General features: G+C 41.3%; 1 protein-coding gene across 3 annotated transcripts in view; it reads left to right on the top strand.

Annotated features, from left to right (window-relative positions):
- The first annotated feature begins 6620 nt into the window (after positions 1-6620).
- Positions 6621-27594, top strand: part of LOC133404506 (collagen alpha-1(XVII) chain-like) — a 30350-nt gene continuing 9376 nt past the window's right edge. The window contains exons 1-32 of one of the 3 annotated variants that reach the window (XM_061680453.1): positions 6621-6717; positions 10768-11141; positions 11249-11296; positions 11382-11435; positions 13686-13733; positions 13810-14187; positions 14390-14506; positions 15205-15327; positions 15424-15507; positions 15668-15718; positions 16157-16330; positions 16463-16549; positions 16637-16681; positions 17435-17563; positions 17647-17919; positions 18028-18066; positions 18177-18203; positions 18296-18322; positions 18487-18549; positions 19510-19614; positions 19687-19740; positions 20022-20075; positions 20256-20318; positions 20565-20609; positions 20880-20951; positions 21044-21070; positions 21170-21205; positions 24354-24389; positions 24531-24638; positions 24760-24861; positions 25219-25299; positions 26731-26781. In XM_061680453.1, coding sequence (XP_061536437.1) covers positions 10907-11141; positions 11249-11296; positions 11382-11435; positions 13686-13733; positions 13810-14187; positions 14390-14506; positions 15205-15327; positions 15424-15507; positions 15668-15718; positions 16157-16330; positions 16463-16549; positions 16637-16681; positions 17435-17563; positions 17647-17919; positions 18028-18066; positions 18177-18203; positions 18296-18322; positions 18487-18549; positions 19510-19614; positions 19687-19740; positions 20022-20075; positions 20256-20318; positions 20565-20609; positions 20880-20951; positions 21044-21070; positions 21170-21205; positions 24354-24389; positions 24531-24638; positions 24760-24861; positions 25219-25299; positions 26731-26781 — 2836 coding nt within the window. In that variant the 5' untranslated portion in view covers positions 6621-6717; positions 10768-10906. Of the gene's footprint in view, positions 6718-10767; positions 11142-11248; positions 11297-11381; positions 11442-13685; positions 13734-13809; positions 14188-14389; positions 14507-15204; positions 15328-15423; positions 15508-15667; positions 15719-16156; positions 16331-16462; positions 16550-16636; positions 16682-17434; positions 17564-17646; positions 17920-18027; positions 18067-18176; positions 18204-18295; positions 18323-18486; positions 18550-19509; positions 19615-19686; positions 19741-20021; positions 20076-20255; positions 20319-20564; positions 20610-20879; positions 20952-21043; positions 21071-21169; positions 21206-24353; positions 24390-24530; positions 24639-24759; positions 24862-25218; positions 25300-26730; positions 26782-27594 lie in introns of all 3 variants that reach the window. The other 2 variants (XM_061680452.1, XM_061680454.1) reach the window with 2 other exon arrangements.

Here is a 27594-nt window from a genome sequence, read left to right as displayed (position 1 = left end):
GCTTTGCAGAACAACCTCCAGACCCGAGAGACGAACTGCGGCCCCCTGTCAGACACCAGATCAGCAGGAATACCATGAACTCGGAAGACATGGTCGACAAGGAGATTAGCAGTCTCAAAGGAGGACGGCAGCTTCGGCAGAGCAACGAAATGGGCCATCTTGGAAAATCTGTCGACAACACTCAGAATGACTGAGTTCCCTCCAGACAGCGGAAGGCCCGTGAAGAAGTCCAAGGCGACGTTGGACCAGGGGCGGGAAGGAATGGGCACTGGACGAAGAAGACCAGCTGGAGGACGATGGGACATCTTGCTACGGGCACACACTGAGCATGCCGCAACATATTCTTTAACGTCCCTGCGTAGTCCCTGCCACCAGAACCATTGGGAAATGAGGAAAAGTGTCCGACTGACCCCAGGATGGCAAGCGACTCTCGAAGTGTGTCCCCACTTCAACACCTCTGGACGATGATGTAACACCGGAGCCTTCACAAACAATTGTTTAATATGATCAAAAGTCACTTCTGCCTGAGGGGTCCATACAAATGGTATTTTATTGGAAGTCAGTCTAGTCAGAGGTCCCACTTTAAGGCTGTAATCTCGTATAAATCACCTATAAAAAACCCAAAAACCTCTGCAACTGCTTCCTAGAAGTTGGAGTTGGCCAATCAACCACAGCCTGGATCTTGGCTAGATCGGCCCGAAGCTGGCCCTTCTCCACAATGAACCCCAGAAACTGTACCGACTCCGCATGGAACTCACACTTCTCAGCCTTGACGTAAAGACGGTTTTCCATCAAGCGCTTGCAACACCATGCGGACATGTTGGCGATGTTCACGTAGATCACGGGAAAAGATTAAGATGTCGTCCAAGTACACAAAACAGAATACATTTATCATGTCCCGGAGCACATAATTAATAAGACACTGAAACACAGCGGGTGCATTCGTGAGTCCAAAAGGCATGACTAAGTACTCAAAATGACCTAATGGAGTATTGAACGCAGTCTTCCACTCATCTCCCTCCTTCATCCTCACCAGGTAATAGGCATTTCGCAGATCTCATTTTGTGAACACCTTTGCAGACTGCAAAAGGGCAAACGCTGAGTCCAACAGCGGGAGAGAATACTTATTTTTTTATTGTGATGTCGTTAAGACCCCGGAAATTGACACAGGGTCGCAGGGTCCGTCCTTTTTATCAATAAAAAAAATCCGGCACCCACTGGCGACGATGAGGGACGAATCAACCCAGCAGCTAGCGAAGTGGAAATATAATTCTTTAATGCCTCTTGCTCAGGCTTGGAAATCTGATACAGCCTCGCACATGGTAGTGGAGCCTCGGGAATCAACTCTACGGAACAGTCGTATGGACGATGCGGAGGCAAAGACTGGGCGCGATCCTTACTGAACACGAGTTGCAAATCATGGTACTCAGCCGGTACTTTAGCCAAATCGATGTGCTTGTCTTGAACACGGGGGGTGGTAGTCAACATGGCAGACTGCAGACAATAAGAATGACAAAATAGGCTCCAATTCACAATCTGTAGTTGATCCCAATTAATATCTGGATTATGAAGTTTTAACCACGTTAATCCCAGCACAACTGGAGCAGATTTACAGGGCATTACAATAAATGGCCGCGATTCGATGTGGTTACCCGAGAGCTTGAAACACAGTGGAGCCATAATGTGTGTTGTAACCGCCAGGAGACGCCCATCCAAATCAAGAACTTTTCTCGGTTTGCTAAGTCTGTACGGTGGATAATTTAGAGTCTCTATCACACAGGAGTCCACAAAACACTCATCAGCTCCGGAGTCAATTAACGCGGAAACCTTCACACTCCCGCCAAATCCCGATACTTCGCCCGGTAATTGTAGTCTCTTGTTCGATCCATTTCTCAATTCACCGGGTACCAAGTCTTCATCAAAATACTCACACGATGAGACGTTCCTTTCGGAGGCAGAAGGTGCTGTCACCACCACCTGGCCGCTCTGCTTGGAACGCGTAGCGTCACTTCCCCGTGAAGGTCTCGCCATGCAGGTGGATACCTTGTGTCCTGGTCAGCCGCAGCACAGACACGCCCCCGCTCTCATGCGTCTCCGACGTTCCGTCTCCGCCAGTCGCCCCCCGCCGAGTTGCATCGGCTGCCAGGATGCGGAACGAAATGGAGTATTCGGCTACTGACAAGTCCCCCTGGGAATGGTCCAACAACCGGCTACCGGCTTCCTTGCCCTTGACGGGGTGATCAAAAACTCTCCTCAGTTCAGATTCCAATGCCGGGAAGGAGGAACGTAACGCTGGGTTGGCGCTGCTGACCGCCATCGCCCACGATGCCGCCTGACCCGTAAGTAGACTCATTATAAAAGCCACCTTCGTCTTATCCTGGGCATACGTGAGCGGTTGTTGGTCAAATACTAGGGTACATTGAAAAATAAATTGACCGCAGCCGCCGAGCTCCCCAGCATAACGAGGTGGATTTGGGAGACAAGCTTACCTGGCGGGTGGCACCGCGGCCACCGTGTTGGTGGCGGGTGCTTTTGCCAGAACCGGAGGTAATCCAAGTGCACACACCTGATCAACCCGAGAACTCAGTGTACTGAGATGGGTCGTTAACGACGTAATTGCCTCCCTGAGCTTGTGTAACGATGTCTCGTGTCTTCCTACCAAATGTCCCAGACTTGCCAACGCGTGGCGAAAAAAGTCTGAGTTTGTGGGATCCATTTCTGGTCGGAATATTCTGTCACGATCGGCAATGCCGTGAGGGCAGATCCCAGAAAATAGACTCCAGGTCAGAGGTCCGAACAATTTTATTTAAATGGCAGAGCATGTGATGGCGAGACATACGAAATTTAAGGAACTCACAACCAGAGAGAATCAAAAACAGATAACGCAGGGAGACACGACAAACGGTCCGTGTGGTATAATCGTATTGAGCCGAAATTTGGACAGTGGTCAGAACGGCGGCAAACACGGAGCAAAAACGAGTGAATATTACGACGCCCACACACTGTCATGGTGCCCCCTAAAAAGGCTGATGATTACAATGCATGACAGGTGCGTCACCGATGTCCACGCCCACCCAGACACTGCTACACAAAGAAAAAGAACTTGAAACACAGGGCCATGACAATGTCAGTAAATATACTTCAGTGCTACATCCGTAAGTGCAACTTGAAGCTCTACTATGCAAAGCAAAAGCCATTTATCAACAACACCCAGAAACGCCGGCGGTTCATCTAAGATGGACTGATGCAAAGTGGAAAAGTGTTCTGTGGTCCGACAAGTCCATATTTCAAATTGTTTTTGGAAATTCTGTACTTCATGTCCTCCGGGCCAAAGAGGAAAAGAACCATCCGGACTGTTATAGACGCAAAGTTCAAAAGCCAGCATCTCTGCTGGAATGGGGCTGTGTTAGTGCCAATGGCATGGGTAACTTACACCTCTGTGAAGGCACCATTAATGCTGAAAGGTACATACATGTTTTGGAGAAACATATGCTGCCATCCAAGCAACGTCTTTTTCATGGACGCCCCTTCTTATTTCAGCAAGACAATGCCAAACCACATTCTGCACTTGTTACAACAGGGTGGCTTCGTAAAAGAGTGCTGGTACTCGACTGGCCTGCCTGCAGTCCAGCCCTGTCTCCCATTGAAAATGTGTGGCGCATTATGAAGTGTAAAATATGACAACGGAGACCCCGGACTGTTGAACAGCTGAAGCTGTACATCAAGCAAGAATGGGAAATGTCACTTAACTTAAAATCCATCCATCCATTCTCAATACCACTTATCTTGTTCAAGGGTCACATGGCACTGGAGCCGATCCCAGCTGACTCTGGGCGAAAGGGAGACTACACCCTGAACTGGTCACCAGTCAGTCACAGGGCACAGATAGACACGAACAACCATTCACACTACCATTCACACTGTCACTGCATGGGAACTGGACCCACGCTGCCCGCACCAAAGTCAGGCAAATGTACAGCGACACCATCAGTGACTTACGACTTAAAATGTGTTTAGAATTGTAAAAGTATTGTAACACCCCAAGACGTTTGTTTATCATAGGGTAACAAACACAGCGCAAAATAAGTAACAAAGAATTACTTCGATCGCACCTCGAGTGTGCCTCTCTCATTCCGGAACCACACGCCTTCGTCAAAGACGCAACAGTAACGTAACATAAATGCTACCAATACTACACGCCGAGACGTTAGTCTGTTTATTTCATGTTTATTGTCAGGCGAAAAACACGATGCCAAAAAATAACGAAAACAACTTTCAGATAGCATCAAACATCTCTCTCGCTTTTCACAGACATTCGACAGGCTTTGTTAAGCCCGGAAATAACACAGAATATAACACAAAAATGTAATTTCCATCCAATATTCGGTAGAAAAATGTGACTTTCACTATTCAGGTGGCAGACATTGAGTTGAAGTTGTCCAACTTGCTGGCTGACAGGAATTGTTTTTTTTGAGGGGAAGAAAACAATGGCAGATATCGGTACATGTCTTCTCTGTCCTCCTACCCATGATGCAATGTGGTTTACACTAAAAATGAAGGGTTACAGTCGTACAGCTGTATTTTTAGTTTTTGATCCCATGGTGCATTGCGTTTTATAGTAACATATGCTTCTAACTAACGGGCATTAACCTTACCACAATGCAAAACCAAGCAAAACCTCAGCACTAGCTTATTATAATAAATGATATTTACAGTACATACTGGGTTGCATAAATGTTGTGTATTCCTCTGTATTGCTCTTTGTTCCCTTTAAAAGTAGGAATATGTAATGCATAGAAGATGTCTAGCTTCAGCAAATTTGCAGTCTTAGTCCCTGGTCAGGCTGTAGAATACAATGAAATAATGTACTGAATACGATAAAATAATAAAATCAATTAACACAATGTATAAATACGATGAATCTACTTGTATTTAGGCAGCTGTGTGTGTTTGCGTGTGTGTGTGTGTGTGTGTGTGTGTGTGTGTGTGCGTGCGTGTGTGCATGTATGCGTGTGTACGTGTAAAACTGTGCCCCTCAGACAAAACACACCAAAATTGTCCTAAATAAGATTTAAAAAAAAAATCCCAGACAATACATTTGTTGTTGACCAGTGTAATTAAATGTAAAAACCCTAATGATTGCAAAAGGAACTAAAGGCAAGGAAATGTCATATGCTACTTATACTGATTTTAGCAAACAAAACTCCATATCGGAATAAAGAATTTGAATTGTTTCTAAATAGTAGGTTTTTATGAGTCACTTGTTTAAGTACTGTATGCATTCGTTCACACGACAGGTATACAGTTTTATAGCAGTCTATAGATTATTAAAGCCATAATTGTTTTCTGATGAGACTCATTGCGGCCGTTAATCCTTCAGAATATCAAGTTACCACAGAAACATGCCTGAAATATAACGATTAGCCATCAGTGTGTGGAGTTAAATCATTTTAAAAGACAACCAGTAATTGTTTTTTTCAGGGATTTAAAAAAAAAAAATCAGCTCACTGTTGGAAAAACAAGGCTGAGAAGTCATAAATCCATGACTAGAGTGACTATTGAACTTTTTTTTTTTTTTTTAAGCCTAATAAGTAAGAAGTTTAAGGTTAAAGTAATGGCAGCACGTATATTTTGAAAGAAAAAAAAAGTCATGTTTTTGTTATGTGATGATTTGAGCGAGTCATTTTCGAAATAATGTCAGTTAAGAATTGATTTGTGAGTTTCTAGTTTCAGACAGCAGCAAATTCTTCAACAACCGTGAATGGTCACACATTCCACAGTATCTTCTCGTTAAGTATGTGCATATTTGCCTATGCTTCCATATTGACCCACATGATATTTACTTTGGAGATTGACTGAATGTAATGGTTTAGAGATGGCATGCTCTGGCAATGATGAGTGACGAGTCTGTTATTCTTCATTTAAACCACTGATCCGGATTTGACAAAAGGTAAACAAGAAATGCAGTGGTCGTTCTGCTGGCTGGAACTGAGTGTACAAGTCACGCTTCACTACCACTGTGAGGCTCAAATAAACAAATCAAATCCCCCAATTTTGTAAGGTTTCACAAGGTGTAATATTTGGACACGATGCAAAATCCACTTTTGGAACGTGACCTCTGAATCTGCTCCTCAACGTTGTTTGTAATGATTTAGCTGTGTCTGATATAATACCCACTGGAAATAAGACATTCGAAATTTTTACTTCATTATACAGTGTGGAATGTGTAACCAAATGGTTCTTACAATTGACACCAGCGAAGTACATGTTCGTTAAAACCACAGTGTGGTTTTTAACGAACATGTGTGAGTGTGTTTTATCCTTTTTTCACTTGTGTTTTCCCCACCTTTGCCTTGAAAGGTCGCATAACTTCAATTGTCATGATTGATAAAGAAAGCTCATCTATATTTGTTTTCAAATCTCAGCCATGTAATTACAGAATCAGACAACATTATTTTAAACAATGTTTACCCACTTTCACTTTCCTGAATCTAGTATTTTATCCTCAGTATTTAGGCCCGGGGCTATTTTTCCTACTGTTGAAGTAAACGCCCTCTGTGCCTACTTTGTTCAAACTTGTCAGCTGAAGGTATGAGTCACACAACTTATATATAAAATCACCAGGCATTTTCGAGAACGAGCACGGCATAATCTTTTGGCACCTGCACTTAAAAACTCAAGAAGAGATATCACTTATTGGAAAAAATTATCTGAAAGGTCAGTATAAGTCAGTCTACATTTGTTTTTTTTCTGTTTGCGAGGGATAAAAAAAAAAAATTGCTTCAATTCATTTTGATAATATGCATCGTTGTGCACAATGTTGTTTGCTCTTCTGCTGTTTCTAAGGTCGAAAAACTTGACATTTGCTTCGAAACAGTTACATAATTGCAGCCAAAAATAAAATAAATAGATGTCAGTGGTATTTAAATTCACATATCCATCAGAGCCACATCATGCTGTATATAGTGTTGGACATGTCATCCTGACTCATTTCAGATATTTTGCATGCTTGTCAGCTAAAATTGGCAAAAAATATGCATTTTAAGAATGACAACTTAATTTCAAAATATAAGACAAATCATGAGCCATCATTCTATATTTAGGTCTTCCCTTGTTTTCGTGGGTTTATGCATGAGTGACTTTCCTGTGTTGTAAGTTGCTCCATCTTTTATTCCAATTCAAATCAATAACATAACTAATAAATAAAGTATAGCCTCATACAATCTGCAATTGTTTTACAACAAACTGTTGATGTTGCCGCTTTCTTTTAATAAGCATGATCTTTACTCTTCATATCATGTATTTCATGGTTTTTGGTGAATGTGGGTTTGATATTTGAAGCAAGACATATCATTTAAATCAAAAAGGGGGGAAAAATGCCCATGTGCACATTCGTTTAAAAGCTGCAATTTGTTGTCTTACTGTATTTAAACGATGATGCAGCATCAATAATCGTATTTCGTTTTGTCTGTCGCTGTTTGTGCAATCTCGCAAGTTGTGAGTCTCTCTGTGATAAATTCATTGGAACACAATTTAAAACATATAACACCAGAATATGAAAACAAAAACTATTTTTGTTCTTCAAGTATACAGTATTTGCAAGCAGAGCCTCTCACGCACATGATATTGGTTTAAAAAACAACAACAAGCTTTTATGAAGTGAACAAAAAGCCACACCCTTTTCCAGCTTGTGGTGAACACTTTTAATCGGTGGCATGTTAGTTTCTGAAACAGCTTTGCCCTGCAGACACAAATACAAAAGAAATATTGTGACACCAGTATGGGAATTGGACAAAATGGCTTAGTCAAACACTTGCCTTAGGTTATGATATTATTCAGATTTTAGACTTATATTTTTTGATATATACTTATATATTATTTTATTATATTATTACGGAAAGTTTTCAGACCCCCTTAAATTTGTCATCCTTTGTTATATTGCAGCCATTTGTAAAAATCATTTAAGTTAATTTTTTTCCCCTCATTAATGTACACACTGCACCCCATATTGACAGGGAAAAAAACGTAATTGTTGAAACTTTTGCTGATTGGACTAGATTAGGAAAACTACACACCTGTCTACATAAGATCTTACATCTCACAGTGCATGTCAGAGCAAATGAAAATCATGAGGTCGAAGGAACTGCCTGAAGAGCTCAGAGACAGAATTGTGGCAAGGAACAGATGTGGCCAAGTTTACAAAAAAAATTCTGCTGAACTTAAGGTTCCTCAGAGCACAGTGGCCTCTATAATCCTTAAATGGAAGACGTTTGGGACGACCAGAGTTGTCTAGAGCTGGCCGTCCGGGCAAACTGAGCAATTGGGGGAGAAGAGCCTTGGTGAGAGAGGTAAAGAAGAACCCAAAGATCACTGTGGCTGAACTCCAGAGATGCAGTCAGGAGATGGGAGAAAGTTCTAGAAAGTCAACCATCACTGCAGCCCTCCCTCCACCAGTCGGGGCTTTATGGCAGAGTGGCCTGACGGAAGCCTCTCCTCAGTTGCAAGACACATGAAGGCCTGCATGGAGTTTGCTAAAAAACACCTGAAGGACTCCAAGATGGAGAGAAATAAGATTCTCTGGTCTGATGAGACCAAGATAGACATTGTTGGCCTAAATTCTAAGTGGCGTGTGTGGCGAAAACCAGGCAGTGCTCATCACCTGTCCAATACAGTCCCAACAGTGAAGCATGGTGGTGGCAGCATCATGCTGTGGGTGTGTTTTTCAGCTGCAGGGACAGGACGACTGGTTGCAATCGAAGGAAAGAAGAATGCGGCCAAGTACAGGGATATCCTGGAGGAAAACCTTCTCGAGAGTGCTCAGGACCTCAGACTGGGCCTTGAAAAAAAGACAGTGACTCAAAGTACAGGGGTGTACCCCACCTCCTGCCTGATGACAGCTGGGATAGGCTCCAGCACGCCCGAGGCTCCAGCACGCCCGAGACCCTAGCGAGGATAAGCGGTAAAGAAAATGGATGGATGGATGGATGGATTTTAGCAAATGGCTGCAATATAAAAAAAAGTGAAAAATGTTAGGGGGCCTGAATACTTTCCGTACCCACTGTATTTGTAGCATTTGTGTTATCACACATGAAAACAATGGTGAACTAAATAATTCCCAGTGCAAAATACTGCATAGGGAGAGGTTTTTCTTTTCCAGGAGTGTATCATCATATCATATACAGTATGACATATGATAATTGTCTGTATGTATCTTTATGTACTGCATCTTTAGTGACATAAAGTTGTGGTTCGGCTGTTCAGAACAAACATTACATGCTGTTGATTATGGTTATTGTAAATATTAACAATATCTATGGAGCTTTTGCATGATAACAGGCTGAAAAAAAAACAACCTCACAGCAATATATTATTTCTTCTCACCTTAAAAAGGAAATGTATTTCCTATACTGTACATGCACATTTCACTGCCTCTGTTATGAGTTCCACAAATGTTTTTTTGTTTTTTTAATTAATTAGACATATTACCGTTACGTACACTGCTATGTCACCTCTTAATGACTTATGGTCTCGGACAGGCAAGTTCATAGGCACTTTTGAGAGCAGGTGCAGAAGCCAACATGCGGTACCCCCTGCCATAATTATTCATACAATTTAGAAAAAAAGAACAATAGTATCTATTTAACTTAATTTTTTTAAATATATGAACACAATCAACACAGTCAATACAACAACTATTAATAAAGTGAAGGGAAGCGCTATATTGGCGATAAAAAGCCTGTTTTATTGGCAGGTTTTTGTGTTATATATATATATATATAAAAAAAAAAAGAGAGACCGGGATAAATCATTAAACCTATAACCTGTAAAAATCCATTGAAAAAAAAAATGAGAGGGCAAGTAGAAACAAACAACTGAGATAACATGGTTGCACAAGTGCACGCACCTGCCTATAAATGGGGATGTGGCTGAATTCAGAATTAAGCAATCACATTCAAACTCATGTTAAATGGGGGTCAGCACACACCTGCCACAATTTAAACTGCATCTGACTAACCCCAAATAAATGAAGGTGGGAGCATATGTACAATTCTCCCAAGGACTCTAATAATAGCCCCTTAAATATCAAAACACATGGGCTGGAATGAATGAAACAGAGGTTTTTAAAAATATATATATATGAATGAAGGGGGGAAAAAAAGGGCTGCAGAAAAAAGGGCACTTTTTTTCATTCAGGGCAAAAGGACAAGGTGCTTGATCACCATATGGGGTGTGCACGTGCCTGGTCTCTGACAATGTCAATAATGTCAATGTAACTAAAATAGATTAAGGGGATCAGAAAAAAAATGCTAAAAAATAATAATAATAACACACAGTATATGTATATTTTTACATAAAACGTATTGGTGTCGCTTGAAAGTTGCGCTCAAAAGAATTACAGTAGATTGACAAATTACAAACACCGAAGTCTTTTGTTATCATGCATGATATCATGCAGATACTTTGTTTCAACATGTGTCTGTACTAAATCAAGCCGATAACAGTGGAGCCATTTTTTCATTTCAACTAGTCCAGCATACTTCGGCACACCAATCCAGAGAGCCAAATATTGCAAAGAAATGAATATGTTGATGTTCTAAAACATGGTTATTAACTTTGTCAGTTCTGGTTTGAACTTGAAATTGGCAAATAACTACAGTATCAGTCATCCTAGGCCCTGGGCTGTGCCATGTCAGTGGTGGAATCAAAGACTTTCAAAAATATAATAACATGATGGAACATTGGATACTTTTTTTTCCCCACCTCTAGGTAATCGTTCCCCGTCTGCTAAGGAAAAACCAGTTCTGTTTGGATCAGCAAAGGCACCAGAGGCAAAATCATCACAAATCGAGACCCCTTTTCGGCTGACTCATCAGGCGCAGGCAGTCCAGGAGCCTCAAACGCCGTCATGAGTTCAGCAGCAGGGTTTCGGGCAGGATTAGGGTCCTCTGGCATGTCTTCTGGGTTTGTGACTGTTGAAGAAAAGAGAGAAGGGAGTCCGGGTACTGTAACCTTTTCTAAGGTGTCCAAAACCTACAGTACAAATGGATTTGGGCAACCAACGAGAAGCTCGGCCTCTCCTATTTTGAAGGACAGGAAGATCATGACCACTTTGACAACCACTCACTCTGATGTTTTTGACGGTTAGTCATATTTTGGGTTCTCGTCAAGATTTATCAGATTATGCATCCCTTGTTTAATTTAAGAAGGGAAGATAATTGCACACATTTGATGTGTGGACATGTTTCAGGGAGTTCAAGCACAGACTCATCTCCAGAGGATTTCCAAAAGGAGTATGGTGAGTGAGTCACAGTGAATCACTTCATTCAAACTCTTGTAGGTGTTAATGTATTCAAAGTGCCAATCTTTCTGTTTTATTTTAGGCTCTTCAAAGGCAATGTCTGGTTCCATCACACGAGGGAGATCTCAGAGCCGAGGTACAGGTGCAGTTGTGAAAGCAGTCAAGTTGTAGTACGTCAACAAAACATTTAAATTAAACAGTTTGGATTTTAGGTGGAAAAAGGTGGGCATCAACTACTGAGGTAGGCTACAGACCTGGAAAACTACTGTCTGATATGCTTTTATTACTCAATATCGCATTCAATGGTTAAGTACCTAATCATACAGAGAAGAGCCATAACAAAACTGATACAAAAACAAAAGCGCGGGATCAAATATCGTGGCCAAATATGCAAACATAATGGCAAACACCATGGACAGGCTAATGAATAATATCGCTGTGGTGGCGTGAAAACACTTAAAGCAAAGGATATTTGAACACACTGTACAGCAACGCGTGTACATAGACAATATAATACTGAAAGGCATGTATTCTTTATCCTCTGTGAAAAACGACTAATATTTCTGCAGTTTACTAAGTCACAATAGTTGTGAAACTCTTATTCGTTTGTGTTTGCATGACTGAATTATACTGCCCCCTGGTGGTCAAGTCATGCACACCTGAAGGAGCCGCAATGAATAATCATTATGCACAAACTGTTTAATTTTTTACATTCTATTCAATTATGTTTATTACTATAGGTTTTACACACACATTACAAACATTTTTTTGCTGGGGTTTTACACACACGCACACACACACAGTGGATACAAAAAGTAGTCAGACCCCCTTCAATTTTTCACTCTTTGTTATATTGCAGTAATTTGCTAAAATCATTTCATCATACAATGTACACATATTACCCCATATTGAAAAAAACGGATTGTTGAAACCTTTGCAGATTTATGAAAAAAGAAAAACTGAAATATCACATAGTCGTAAGTATTCAGACCCTTTGCTCAGTATTTAGTAGAAGCACCCTTTTGAGCTAATACAGCCATGAGTCTTTTTGGGAATGATGCAACAAGTTTTTCACACCTGGATTTGGGGATCCTCTGCCATTCCTCCTTGCAGATCCTCTCCAGTTCTGTCAGGTTGGATGGTGTACGTTGGTGGGCAGCCATTTTCAGGTCTCTCCAGAGATGCTCAATTGGGGTTAAGTCTTGGCTTTGGCTGGGCCATTCAAAAACAGTCACGGAGTTGTTCTGAAGCCACTCCTTCGGTATTTTAGCCGTGTGCTTCGGGTCATTGTCTTTTTTGAAGGCGAACCAACAGCCCAGTCTGATGTTCTGAGCACTCTGGAGAAGATTTTCGTCCAAGATATCCCTTTACTTGGTCACATTAATCTTGCCTTCGATTGCAACCAGTTGTCCTGTCCCTGCAGCTGAAAAACACCCCCACAGCATGATGCTGCCACCACCATGCTTCACTGTTGGGACTGCATTGGACAGGTTATGAGCAGTGCCTGGTTTTCTCCACACATGCTACTTAGAATTAAGGCCCAAAAGTTAAATCTTGGTCTCATCAGACCAGATAATCTTATTTCTCACCATCTTGGAGTCCTTCAAGTGTTTTTTAGCAAACTCCATGCAGGCTTTCATGTGTCTTGCACTGAGGAAAGGCTTCCGTCGGGCCACTCTGCCATAAAGCCCCGACTGGTGGAGGGCTGCAGTGATGGTTGACTTTCTAGAACGTTCTCCCATCTCCAGACTGCATCTCTGGAGCTCAGAAACAGTGATCTTTGGGTTCTTCTTTACCTCTCTCATCAAAGCTCTTCTCCCCCGATTGCTCTGGGGACCGGGGGACCCCGCCTGTGTGGAGTTTGCATGTTCTCCCCGTGCCTGCGTGGGTTTTCTCCGGGCACTCCGGTTTCCTCCCGCATCCCAAAAACATGCATGGTAGGTTAATTGAAAACTCTAAATTGCCCATAGGTGTGAAGGTGAGTGTGAATGGTTGTTTGTTTATATGTGCCCTATGATTGGCTGGTGACCAGTTCAGGGTGTACCCCGCCTCTTGCTCGGAGATAGCTGGAATAGACTCCAGCACGCCCGCGACCCTAGTGAGGATAAGCGGTTAAGAAAATGGATGGATGCATGGATGGATATATATACACACACACACACGCACACACACACACACACACACACACACACAGTTTTTTTCTATGTGGTTTTGTGTATTTTGGGCTATCCTTTTGGAGGACCCATGACTTTCAGCTGAGGCCAAGCTTTAATGACACTGGGCAACACATTTCACTCCTGAATGCCTTGACCGTCTTGAAATTTCACTGTACCTTGTACAAAATCATTCAAATGGATCATAATATTTTGCATGTTTTCTCTACCAGAGAGTGAAATCCGAGCCAGGCTTCAGAGCACTTCTCCTTCAGCAAGTTGTGAGTATCACAACTTTGTATGTGAAGATGATGACCACAAATACCATGTTGTCACTTTTTAACATGCACTTGGCAGGGACGGAACTCGGTGATGTGAAGCGTCTGCTGAGAGGAAGTCAGTCTGAGAGCACCAGCACCATTCAGTCTCCCAACAACTCTTTGCCCATCCCCAAGAAGGCCAGTGTAGAAACTAGAACCACATCTGAGAACACCAGCACCATTCAGTCTCCCAACAACTCTTTGCCCATCCCCAAGAAGGCCAGTGTAGAAACTAGAACCACATCTGAGAGCACCAGCACCATTCAGTCTCCTAACATCTCACTGGTCATCCCCAAGAAACCCAGTGTGGACACGAGGATTGTGTCTGAGAGTACCAGTACAATTCAGTCTACCAACAACTCCCTTCTTCTCCCTAGTGTGGATACCAGGATCAGGCCTGAGAACTCCAAATCAGGTTGAACTTTACTGTGACGAAGAAATTCTGTATTTATTTCACAATCATGTGATTTATTTTTTTTCTGGTATACTAGGGAGGACAGTCAGTAAGATTGCCCTGTCCTTCAGCATATCGTCTCCTTTATATCCAAAGATGTTGCCCTTGATAACGGGAAATATCATGAGTTCTCATCTTTATGAATTATTCATGTCCACATTAGGTTTGTCCACAGCTCCAGATCACTATGGTGGTGTTTGGCCTGGAAGCATTAACAGCAGCTACAGCTACAATACAAGTCCCAACAACCTAACCACAACATCTACTATTTACCACTCAGGTCAGTCAAATAACGTAGCATATATCCGGGGCACCATAGTGAGTCACTGGTTAGCACTGCTGCCCCACTCTTGCCATGTGGAGTTTACCTGTAGATGTTCTCTCTACGCTTGAGAAAGATCTCATCGGATCCCGCCGTTTTGTTCTACAGGTTCACTGAAAACTCAAATTTGTCATAGTAAGAATGGTCGTCTGTCTCCATGTGCCCTGCTCAGCTGGAATGGCCTCTAACACATTGGTAGTCACCACGTTCGATAATGTGTGGATTTCTTTGCCTTTAAATTATGTTATAAATTGTAAATACGGGTATCTTTGCTATAATTACTTTTAGTCGTAGGAAGACCGTTAATAGTTATGTTAAAAATGGACTTCCATCGTAATTGCTAATCACCATTGAACTATTACTTTTATTGATTCAATTATAGTTACACACATTATTGTTTTATATCCCTCCTTCCAATTCCTTTGGTATTTGTTAATAACGACCACCTCGGGACGTTTTGCCAGTGAAAGGAAACAGTGATGTTGATACTTTCATCTCACAGTGGGACCACTAAGCTGGCATGTATTTAATGCACAGCAGTCAATTTTTGAATAGTATATTTTTAATTGTAGACTTTTCTGGTCTAGAAAACTAGACCCGAAAGTGCTAAGTACACTATTAACAGTATTTCTGTTGTTTGATGTTGCTACATTTAGGAGGAGGAGGAGGAGGAGGAGGAGGAGGAAGAAGAATACTAGGAGAAGGAGGAGGAGGTGTTCAGAACAATATGGCCCTCATCTCTCCCCCTGTGCACAACGGACTATCCGTCAGCAGCACCAGTGAGCCTTTCATGTCAACAAAACTTCGCCATAGTTGATCCAAGTAGGACTACAAGTATGAGGCTGTTTTTTTGTTTTTTTCCCTTTGTCCATTAGTGCCAGTGTACGGTGTTCAGAATAACCTGATCAGCACCAGCAGCCCCGCTGTCCACGCTCCTGCTGGAACAAATGCAGAAATAGGTAAAGTAAGGAAGTCTAGAGATAATATTAAGATTTTAATACCATTTGTCATATACACAGACAAAAACAAAGTAAGGAAGTGAGGAACGTAATTATTTAGATTACATCGTTACTGTTCCCCTTATTCCGCAATTAGTTATTTCTTTTTTGTTTTTTTCAGTTTACGGTGTGCAGAAAAATGTCTCTAGCCCTGGAATCAGCACAACCACAGGTAAAAAAAATAATAATAAATACAAATCCTTTCCTAAATTAAATGTATAATTTTGGTAAAATTATACATTTGACTCCATTGATTTGACAGGGAAGTGATCTTTTTTTTTTTTTTAATTTAAAGAAGACATTCTGCATCCCGCCCATCCCCATCAATGGAATTAAACAATTTCTGTAACTTCCAAGGATTATTGTAATTGTGATATACAAGTATAATACTGCAATTGGCCGTAATGCAGTCTATGGTGTAACCTAGCTCTTGACTAAAGTCAGCTGGGATAGGCTCCTGCTCATCCACGACCCTATGAGGATAAGCAGTTTAGAAAATGGTGGATGGATGCTTTTCGTTGTACCTTTCTTTGCCAATTGGCTGGAAGAAAATAATATCTTGATGTGTTGATTAATGAATAATTCTGACTTGCATATCTGTTTCATGCAGTGCGCCCCAGCAGTCCTTCTCTTGATGAGCCTTTGGGCAAAGATTATAAGTTTGTGATGGTAGAAAAGGGCAATACACCTGTCAAGAAGGAGTCAGAGCGACTGGTCATGACCACCAAAGACACCGGAAAGCAATTCATGTCTGCTGCTCCTGCAACGTCTGCAATGTCTGCTGGTACCATTTGAGACTTACTGCAAGCATTTTGTTTTAGCGATACAGAACAATAATATATTTAGATGACATAGTTTCAAAGCAATTATTTGAGCAACACCAGAAATGAGGATGATTGCTCTGTGTTCTCCATAGCCGCCTACTCTGATGATTCACTGATGAGGGAAAAACAGAAACTGTCGATGTCAGCCAGCACAATGAATGATGAAAGGGAGGCTAAAGGTATGCTACATCAAACCTTCATATTATTGGACACACCATTTATTTATTTTTTTATTTTACAGTAACTGGTTGTTTTACTTCCCATAGCTGCACTCCTGAAATTTGACTCGAAAGATAAAGTTGGCTGCGCAGGTACAGTAAATTGTCTCTCTGTTACTTAAAGGTCTTATTCGATTCACAATTTCATCTACATATATATGTAAATGAGTTTTCTATTTTGATTTTCACTAACCACTTCACTACTGCCCATGATTAATCTTATCTTAGTTTTGAGTTCATTTCAATTACAAACAAATACAAAACAAATTGGACAATTACTGGCTGCCATTTAGGAGAAGCCTGGCTCATGACATGGTACAAATACTATCACGTCGCAAAAATAATGCACAATACACATTTTATTTCTATGAGGTCATGAACTGCACTTCTCCTACTTGGCAACCAGTGTATGTCCAATTTATTTTGAATTTGTATTTAATTCAGAAGAACTCAAAACTAAAACTAACTCTTAATCTTTTATTATTATTATTATTGTTATTATAAATTTTTTTTTTTTACAACCAAGACAAAACATATTCTTAAATAAACTACAGTATAGAGGCCTTGGGTGCCAAAGTTAGTCAGATCTGGACTGTTTATGCACAGCCAGTTTCACTTGCACTGGACTTTACATTTCAAAGTCTTATCAGTCTTCTAAGCTATTGGCAAACAATTTGACAGTAATCTATCTGTAAAAGGGCCAATCGAACCTTTTGGGAAAACTGTGGGCAAAAACAGAAACACAAAAAAGTGGGAGATGATTAGGAAAATGTTCTGTCATTTAAATAGTTCAGAATTCTATTGATGATAGATCATTTAGAAAGCAAACTCTTTCAATGTATACAGACATGTGGAACGATGGATCGTGTTTTGGCTTGAGCCGCTGCTGCCGCTGCAGTTGGTGGAAGTGGCTCCTGGGCATCCTGCTCGGCCTTCTCCTTCTTCTTGGTCTCCTCTTTGGACTCATCGCTTTGAGTGAGAGAAGATTTTATCTTTCACCCACATTGATTTCATCCAAAGAATGCCTGTATGTCACATTAATGTCTCTGGCCTCTCAGGTGAGGAAGTGAAACGTCTCAAAAAACGAGTTGAAGCTCTGGAAGCCATCACTGGCTCTGCGTCAGCGAGGACTAGTCGTCTTTCTGGCTCCTCTGGCATCAACATTGTTGATCCGCTGGATTCCAAACACACGGACAGGAGTTATTTGGGTTCCACACTGACTCACTCTGATAACGGAATTGGTGTAGGGAATGCCAGAGGATCAGGAGAGGACTGGCAGAGAGCTGTCCAGCAGCTGGTCAGAGCCGAACTACGTTCCGATGCTTTTAGAGGTCAGAAATTGTTGATAATATAAGAGTAGATAATGCATATTTGGCTGAAATAAAGAGGTAATCCTTAGTTGTGGTGTGATGTGAATTAAACAAGTCATTTATTTGCAGACTCACTCAAAGGAGCTAAAGGAGACCCTGGGATGAAAGGTGTGTTTTCAAAACTAACACCCCAAAAATAAAAAAATAAAAATTTAAATAGAAAGAAAATTCAAAATTGTTAATTTTACATCATCATGAGTCTCATTGTTTATTCACAGGTGATCCAGGTGTTCTTGGACTTCAAGGTGAAACTTTAATCAGTCTAAATATAAGTATAGTCAAGCTTCATAAAGAACCAGATATTATATACAAGATATAAACTTCTAATTTCTTATAGGTGATCCTGGGTTTCCTGGCCTGCCAGGTAAGAATATGGGGCAACCTTCATCCTGAATTGAAGCCTCAGATCAATTATTCACAGGGAGTGGTTGGAGTCACGGTGTGGCTGTGTTAGAATAATAACATGCAAAGGTATTCTTAATAAAGTGAATGGTCAGCATGCATTAAACACATTTTGTTATCCCTCAGGTCCTTCTGGACGTGTGGGCAACCCAGGAACAGAAGGACCCAGGGGTCCCAAGGGAACCGCAGGTAATTTTAATAATAAAAAATAAATTAATAATTTCCCCCTTTTTACATTTTGGTGGTAAAGACAAAAAAACAACACACTGTACATTACATTGGATTGGAATGCAATTACTGTAATTTCTCATGTATAATGCGCATTCCCACCCCCCCAAAAAAAAATACATTATACATAGGTATAGGGCAAAATGGGAAAAAAAAAAACTTTCTGATTTTATAAATGTATGACGCCATCTAGAGTTGTATACTTTCATTCTACCACCGCCACCAAGTGGTTATGAAAAAGGTGTAGCCTACACTTTCATTCCAATATGACAGGGGTACATATGACTGCAGATATGTACAGTTGTGCTCATAAATTTATATACCTAGGCAGAATTTGTGAAGTTTTTTTTTTTTTTTTTTTTTTAAATACGACTGATGACTGAACAACAACCATCATTAATTTCTTTATGGTTCTGTTTTGTTTGATGATAAGGATTTTCTGAAATGTTCGACAGTGTAATTTGAATCATGTTAAAATAAAGCTAAAAGTGTTTCGCCTGGCCCTTCATGTTTTCTTTAAAGAATTGTACCCATCTTACAAATTCTGCCCGGGTAATCAAACATATGAGCACAACTGTGTGTTTTCTCATTTACTAAATAAAAGTAGGGCTGTGAATATCAAAATAAGAGCAAGTAAATAAAAATAACGTATTATGTGTTCAAATAAAGTTCTTAACTTCATAATAATTATTTGAAAAAACTAACAAAATGCAGATAATACTTCATGTTTTGATCATATGGGTAGAAGCAAAATCATGCATTGTAAAAATGTATTATACATAGGTAGAAGAGTTTTCCAGAATTTTTAGGTCAACTTTGGGGGTAAGTATTATACATGGCTGCGCGTTATACATGAGAAATTACAGTATCATACACAGTTCGGTTTAGCTACAAAGTATATAAAGTATTCTCTATGACTAGGTGATCCAGGTCCTCAGGGATTACCAGGTCAGAAGGGCTTGGATGGGCCAATGGGCCCCCGAGGAGAGGCTGCACTACCTGGTTTTGGAGCGAAAGGAGAAAAAGGTAAACAAGGCTGAATCCGAGGAATATTTATTGAGGTCTTCCGTCTTTAATCTTGAAACCTAATTTGGACAGGATCTCATGGCAATTCGGGACCAGTTGGTGCTCCTGGGCTAGTGGGGCAGAAAGGTAAGTGGTCCATGATAAATGATTGACCCAGAGTGACCAAAGTAACACTGAAAAAAAATCTAAAGGGAACATAAACACTTTTCTTTCAGAGTTGTAGCTCACATTTATGAGGTCCTAATTAATTTAGAGTACACAGGCTACTGTATATGTGCACTAGGTCCAGTGATGGGCAGGGTGTCCCATGAAGACCTGCAATCATTTGATTTGAGTATATTGATTGTTCAGTTGTGTAAAATGTGTGACTCGGAAGGAATAATGATCATAAAAATGATTGTTTGCAGGTGCTCTTGGTCAAAAGGGTTCCCAGGGTGATAGTGGATTTCCAGGACAAAAAGGTTCACTTTAAGGCATTACTGTGTATTGCATTGTTATTGCTTTTACATATATTACTTGCATATTAACCTATTGATTCTGTGGTTACTATCAACAATATTTTGTTGATAGTAACCACCAATATTTAATGAGCAAAGTGTAAAACTAAAGATAACTTTGTATTATGGGAATTTACACATTAGGAACTCCAGGCTTGCCAGGAACCAAAGGAGGCATGGGAGAGAGGGGACCACGTGGCCCAGAAGGTACAGTGTGTCACTGTGAACTGTAATAGCTTAATATACTGCAAGAACATGGAAACCATCACTCAAGTATTATTTTTATTTTTTTTTAAACTTCAAAAGCAGAAAGAATACTGTATTTACCTTCAAATGTCCCTTATGGTTACTTGTGACTTAATAAGGGAGATTATGCTAACACCAATGAATGCAAAGAGCAACATATTCGGATAAAAAAAAAGGGAACTTTTTTTGACTGATGTGTTTATGAAGGTGAACCTGGAAGAGATGGCACAAAAGGTGCGCAGGGAATTGCAGGTGAGGAATAAATATTTCTGTAATTATTCTGTGATCCTCTTTCACAACTAATGTTGGAAATGGCATCGAATATAATATGTTCAAATCAAAAATGATCGAAGCTATTTTTGTATTTCTTTTTTACTGAGAGTGAAACTTGTTGTAGCATTTTTTTCATTCCCAAACTTACCATGTTGCCCCTTTTACCAAGAAGCTGCTGAAAAAAACAATGTCTCGCTGTGCTATTTTTTTATGAAGTCCTTTGTTAACCAGCCTGTATATAAATTGCAGGTGTTGCAGGTTCAATGGGACCTACTGGTGTGAGAGGAACACCTGGGCCTTCTGGACTTGATGGTCTTCCAGGTGCCCACACTGTCCAATCTACTATAAATATATCTATATTATTATTATTATTATATTTTATTCCATTGCCTTAACCAATACATGTTTTTCAGGTTCTCCAGGAATTCAAGGGCCACCAGGTGGGAAAACTATACAAATATGAATCTGTTCACATCTCTTAATAATGCCAGTATGTATTTGTTTTGTTTTGTATGAATCATAATGACCTTTGTCTGCAGGTATTGCTGGAATTCCAGGACAGCCTGGTACAAAAGGTAAAAGACAGAAGCCATTGCTCCAGATGCCATGTCATTAAAGTCTGAGTTGTTATGGCTGCGTCAAACGCGAATCCAAGGAACCTATGCAAGTACTTCCTTGATGTCGGAGATGGCCACAGCCTGTATCTTGGCTGGATCTGGTCTTAGCTGGCCCCTCTCCACGATAAAACACAGAAATTGAACGGAACGGGCATGAAATTCACAATTCTCTCCTTTGGCGTACAGACGGTTCTCAAGAAGTCTCTGCAAGACTAGACGAACATGCTGCCGTTCTTTCTGGAAAAAAATGAGAATGGCATCCAAGTAAACAAATCAGAAGCAACCAATCATATTGCACAGTACGTCATTGATCAAGTTTTGGAAAACAGCGGGGGCATTAGTAAGACCGAACGGCATCACCAAATATTTAAACTCACCCATGGTAGGATTGAAGGGGGTCTTCCACTCATCACCCTTTCTGATTCTGACTAAGTGATAGGCATTACGCAAATCCAGTTTAGTGAAGATGGAAGCAGAATGCAATGGATTGAATGCAGAGTCCAACAGCGACAGCGGGTACTTATTCTTCATACTAATATCATTTAGGCCCCTGTAAATCGGCAAGGACAAAGCGTCTTGTCCTTCTTATCAAAAAAGAATCCTGCTCCAACTGGGGATTTCGAAGGTCGAATGAGCCCTGCGGCTAGTGAGGATGAAATATACTCTGTAAGAGCTTCCTGTTCAGGTTTGGAGACCCGGTATAGTTTAGCATTGGGCAATGGCGCACCTGGAATTAAATAAATTGCACAGTCATGTTGCGGTTCCAGGAATTGGGCTTGATCTTTACGGAAGACCTGCTTGAGATCGTGGTACTGAGTCTAAATTTATAGATTCCAATTCGGGTGAAACGGGAACATCAGAGGTCAGTACAACAGATTGCAAGCAGTGTGAATGGCAACACAAGCTCCAAGTAGTAATCTTGGGGATGTGCCGGTTATTGTCCGGGTTGTGCTCCTTAAGCCATGTAAGGCCCAAAACAACAGCTGCCAATTGGGTTGGCATTACAAAAAAAGCGTCTGGTCTCGTGATCGTTATCTGACAAAACCAACCCCAGGGACTCAGTGTCATGTGCAACAGTGGCGATAAGGACCCCATTAAGATCCCTTACCTCCTTAGCGTTCTCCAATTTAACTATCGAACATTTGAGTGGTTCTACGACCGACAAGTCCACAAAACAATCATCAGCCCCAGAATCCACCAGTGCTGTAACTTTAAGGCGGTTAGCATTAAGAGAAATCAGACCAGGGAGCTGAAGGCGACTAGTTGCTCGAGTGAGACTCCTATAAGGGGTCGAACCAATCTCATGCAGCTCACAGTTATTTGTTTGGTCCTGGGACTTCGTCGAGGTTGGCTGACTTGGCACAGTCGAGCTGTAGCGGCGTGCAGATTCGATCCCGCCAGTCAGAAGTGGTCTCCTGGGGCATGACGAAACCTGGTGTTTCATACATAGCCTCTCATAGGTCAGTTGCGTTGCTGGACGCTGAGTCGTCGCGCTCCCAGTTGCATGGCCTCCCCCTCTTTGACTGCCAGCCCGGATCCATTGAAGGAAGAGGAGCGGGGCTGAATCTCGGATCAGTCACCGCCAGCGCTGGTGTCCTTGTCGTTGCTCTCACTGGTCGCCACCTGAGCTCACCCACACGCTCTCGATCTTGTTCGCGTAGTCGGTTATCCAGCCTTATGGCCAAACCGATAAGGTCCTCCAAATTTGTTTCGTCATGAGCTGCCAGTGCATTAACTATGGGGTTTAACCCGCACCGAATAATGCTGCAAAGAGTAGGAAATAGAGTAGTCGGCCACCGTAAGAGAGTCTTGAGAAAAACCCAATCAGCGACTGCCAGCCTCTTTACCCCTAACGGGATGGTCAAAGACGTTTCTCATCTCCTTATCAAAAATGGAGAATGAGGAACACATCTCGGGACACCGATGGCTAGTTGCCATGGCCCATGTTGCTTTCTTGTCCGAAAACAGACTCATAACGAATGCTACTCTGGAACGATCAGTAGAGTACGTAATCGGTTGCTGATCAAAGACCAAGGAACATTGGTGGAGGAATTGTCCGCAGGATCCAAAATCTCCAGAATAACATGGTGGATGGAGGATATTTGGCTCGCAGGTGTTAATGGGAATAGCAGGTGGCAGGTGTGTGGGAATGCTTTGAGCCGAATCTCTAACAGCAGGAGTGGCAGGAAGGAGAGCGCAAACCTGGTCAAGGCGTGAGTCCAGTGAACTAAGGTTGTTTGTGAGCTAATTGATAGTTGACATAATCTCCTAGAGTGAGTGATAATGTTGGCTAACCAATTCCCTTTGGCTAGACAAAGTCTCTCAAACACGCGCAGCACTCGCGAGGTCCATAATGGCCGAGAAATTCTGTTTTGGCTGCGTCAAACACAATATATTTGGATCCCAAAGCAAAACAACAGAAGATGCATGTTTACAGACTTTATTCAACAAAGGGAGCACGCTGCCGTGAAAAGACAACTATAAACAGAAAGTAACGTGACAGAAGGTCAACGTGAAAACCAACTAGCAGACCGGTACTTAAATAAGGACGGTGAGCCACAGGAGGAAAACACTAAAGGAAGCTAGGAGAACAAACTCTAACCAACACAAGGAAGACAAACAAGAACACCAAAACACAGTAGTACTTACTAGAAAAAGAGCAGATGAAAATAGCTACTGGCTACAGAATGAACATGGGAATGCGCGAAAATGTAACAAAGCTGGCAAGGCAATGGCAACAAGCGAAGTACAATTTCTCTGCATTTTTCTCCTGCGTCTCCCATGCTTAAATACACTGCTGATGACAAATCACCAGCAGCTGCATCGCAGGAGACTCCGCCCACCGACCTGCACCCAGGGACTGCAACACAACAGACAATTCCACACAAGAAACAAACAAACAAAACCGGATATGACATGACTGAGGCATTTGCGTTCTTTCTATGACAAAATACACTGTTATACTGTCATTGTATGAATGTGTCAGTGATGCAACATTATATCTTAAAGGTAGAATGGCTTCATAAATGTAACCCATTTCCCATATATCCATTTGTATAAATGTAAGATATGCTTTTGACAAAGAAATGTGAAATCTGTCATTCAGGTGAAATGGGTCCAGCTGGTCAAGTCATTTCTCCAAGTAAGATTTTACTACACTTATTACACTGCAATACATGGATAACAGAAAGAAAGAAAGAAAGAAAGAAAGAAAGAAAGAAAGAAAGAAAGAGAGAAAAATCCAATAAGTGTAAATATTGTTCATTTTTTAATTTGTTGCTAGTTGGCTCTGACACGGTGGCCATCCCAGGACCACCAGGACCGACTGGATCTCCTGGTCCTCCTGGAGTTCCTGGTTTGTCTGGTCCCATAGGCCCAACAGGAAACACTGGTAATTGCAATATTTTTGTGAAATGTTTAACCTGTGAAGTGGTATTATATGATGAAAGATAAAGGTAAGATGGTGTAATTAGCTATCACTCTTACAACACTAGTATGATATCGTTTTCAAGGTCGAAAGGGAGACCGAGGAGAGAAAGGGGAGAGAGGTGAGAGAGGAGAAGCTGGCATCAGTATCAGTAGTTCAGAAACTGTCAGTGCAACACGAACTGGTAGTAAGTACTGCACCTGTTTCCTCAGTTTTGTAGTACCACTCAAAGCCTTCATCAATGTTAAAATGTTGCATATCGCTGGCATCAAATGAAAACTTTGCATCTCCTCTTTGTTGAGCTGTTAACATCGCATCATTATAGAGAGCAAGCCATTCTTAACACTTTAGATTGATCAATAATTTGTAAAAAAAAATAAAAATAAAAATGAACAAATAAATAACATACCCACTGGGCACTGACTAATAGCATCGATTTGTGACAAAATATAAAATTGACCAAATTTCGACATGCATTTATTTATTTATTTTTGCCCAACGCCAGCAAACTATATATCTAAGCGCTGTGATTCTTCTCAAACAGGTCTGTCTTCATCGGCTGGATTTATGGGCCCACCGGGACCTCCAGGGCCTCCAGGAGTTCCAGGTCTTCAAGGTCCTCCCGGTAGGTTTAGTATTGCAATGGAACCTCCGAAGTTGGATACGCTAAAATTTGTACAGTTTGGAGTTCAACCAACCTTTTCTTTTTTTTAAAAAAAATCCATCCAGCCATCCATATTCGATAAAGTTTTTCCAGATACAGTTAGGATGAACTGGAAGATATCTTCAGGTACATCCTGGACTAATTGCCAGTCAGTTGCAGGGCACACATACTACAGATTTCCACCCACATTCACAACCTTGAACAATTTAAAGACTTCAATTAACCTAACATGCATGTTTTTGAGATATGGGAGGAAGTCGGAGTACCTGGAGAAAACCCGGGGAGAGCATGCAAACCCCACACAGGAAGGTCAGAGCTGAAATTCGAATCCCAAACCTCAGAACTGTGAGACAGACATATTAACCACTACCTCACCATGATGCCCTTCTGGGAAAATATGCCTAAAAAACCCAACAAAACCTCCAGTTGAAAGCGTCATCATAAGTGACTACTTGAAACCTCAGCAAATCTCTTGAGCATCAATTAATGATCAATCTTTATTATACACTACACACCATTTCCAACAATAACTTCCTGATCCCTCTCCATTCTGTGCATGTCCAGCTTCTTCGAACTTTTCCTTTATTTTTGTTTTAACGTACAAACTTGTATTTTTACTTGAACAATAATACAAATATTTAAATTTTTCTAAAGGCATCACTTAAGAGTTAACATTTTATGATGCCGACAGTTTGAGCCAGGAACAAATTAATTCATTCTACATTATTTTCCACCGTCATAGTCAAACAGTCTGACTTTATATGTTCGACTGTATTCAGGGGACACCATGAATATTGGCAAGCAACTTAGAAGTCATATTGATTGTTCTTTTGTTCTGCTGTTTTAATTGTACTTTTGTTTTTTTCTCTTAGTTTTAAATGTTTATAAGCAGTTTTTTTTCTTTGTTTGTATCATGTAAAGCACATTGAGTTACCTTGTGCATTAAACGCGCTAATCGGCACGGTGCCCGACTGGTTAGAGCGTCAGCCTCACAGTTCTGAGGACCCGGGTTCAACCCCCGGCCCCGCCTGTGTGGAGTTTGCATGTTCCCCCCGTGCCCGCATGGGCACGGGGGGAACATGCCGGGCACTCCGGTTTCCGGGCACTCCGGTTTCCTCCCACATCCCAAAAACATGCATTAATTGGAGACTCTAAATTGCCCGTAGGCATGACTGTGAGTGCGAATGGTTGTTTGTTCCTATGTGCCCTGCGATTGGCTGGCAACCAGTTCAGGGTGTACCCCGCCTCCTGCCCGATGACAGCTGGGATAGGCTCCAGCACCCCCGCGACCCTAGTGAGGAGAAGCGGCTCAGAAAATGGATGGATGGATGGATGAAATGCGCTATATAAATACATTTGCTTTGCTTTACTTTGCTTTTGTTGTCACCATAGGTGAGACAAGACAAGGTCCCCCTGGGCGTAGAGGTCCATCAGGAGAGCCAGGTACTGAAAATGGATAATTAAACATAATTTTCAAAATACAACCCCAATTCCAATGAAGTTGGGACGTTGTGTAAAAAATAAATAAAAACAGAATACAAGGATTTGCAAATCATGTTGAACCTATATTTGATTGAATACACTACAAAGACAAGATATTTAATGTTCAAACTGATAAACGTTATTGTTTTTAGCAAATAATCATTAACTTAGAATTTTATGGCTGCAACACGTTCCAAAAAAGCTGGGACAGGTGGCAAAAAAGACTGAGAAAGTTGAGGAATGCTCATCAAACACCTGTTTGGAACATCCCACAGGTGAACAGGCTAATTGGGAACAGGTGGGTGCCATGATTGGGTATAAAAGGAGCTTCCCTGAATTGCTCAGTCATTCACAAGCAAAGATGGGGCGAGGTTCACCTCTTTGTGAACAAGTGTGTGAGAAAATAGTCGAACAGTTTAAGGACAATGTTCCTCAACGTACAATTGCAAGGAATTTAGGGATTTCATCATCTGCGGTCCATAATATCATCAAAAGGTTCTGAGAATCTGGAGAAATCACTGCATGTAAGCGGCAAGACCGAAAACCAACATTGAATGCCCGTGACCTTCGATTCCTCAGACGGCACTGCATCAAAAACCGACATCAATGTGTAAAGGATATCACCGCATGGGCTCAGGAACACTTCAGAAATCGAATGTCAGTAAATACAGTTCGGCTCCACATCCATAAGTGCAATTTGAAACTCTACTATGCAAAGCAAAAGCCATTTATCAACAACACCCAGAAACGCCGCTGGCTTCTCTGGGCCAAAGC

The sequence above is a fragment of the Phycodurus eques genome, chromosome 6, assembly GCF_024500275.1.
Source record: "Phycodurus eques isolate BA_2022a chromosome 6, UOR_Pequ_1.1, whole genome shotgun sequence".
NCBI lineage: Eukaryota > Metazoa > Chordata > Actinopteri > Syngnathiformes > Syngnathidae > Phycodurus > Phycodurus eques.
The sequence above is the reverse complement of the archived record's forward strand: the minus strand, read 5'-3'. Positions and strand labels throughout refer to the sequence as shown.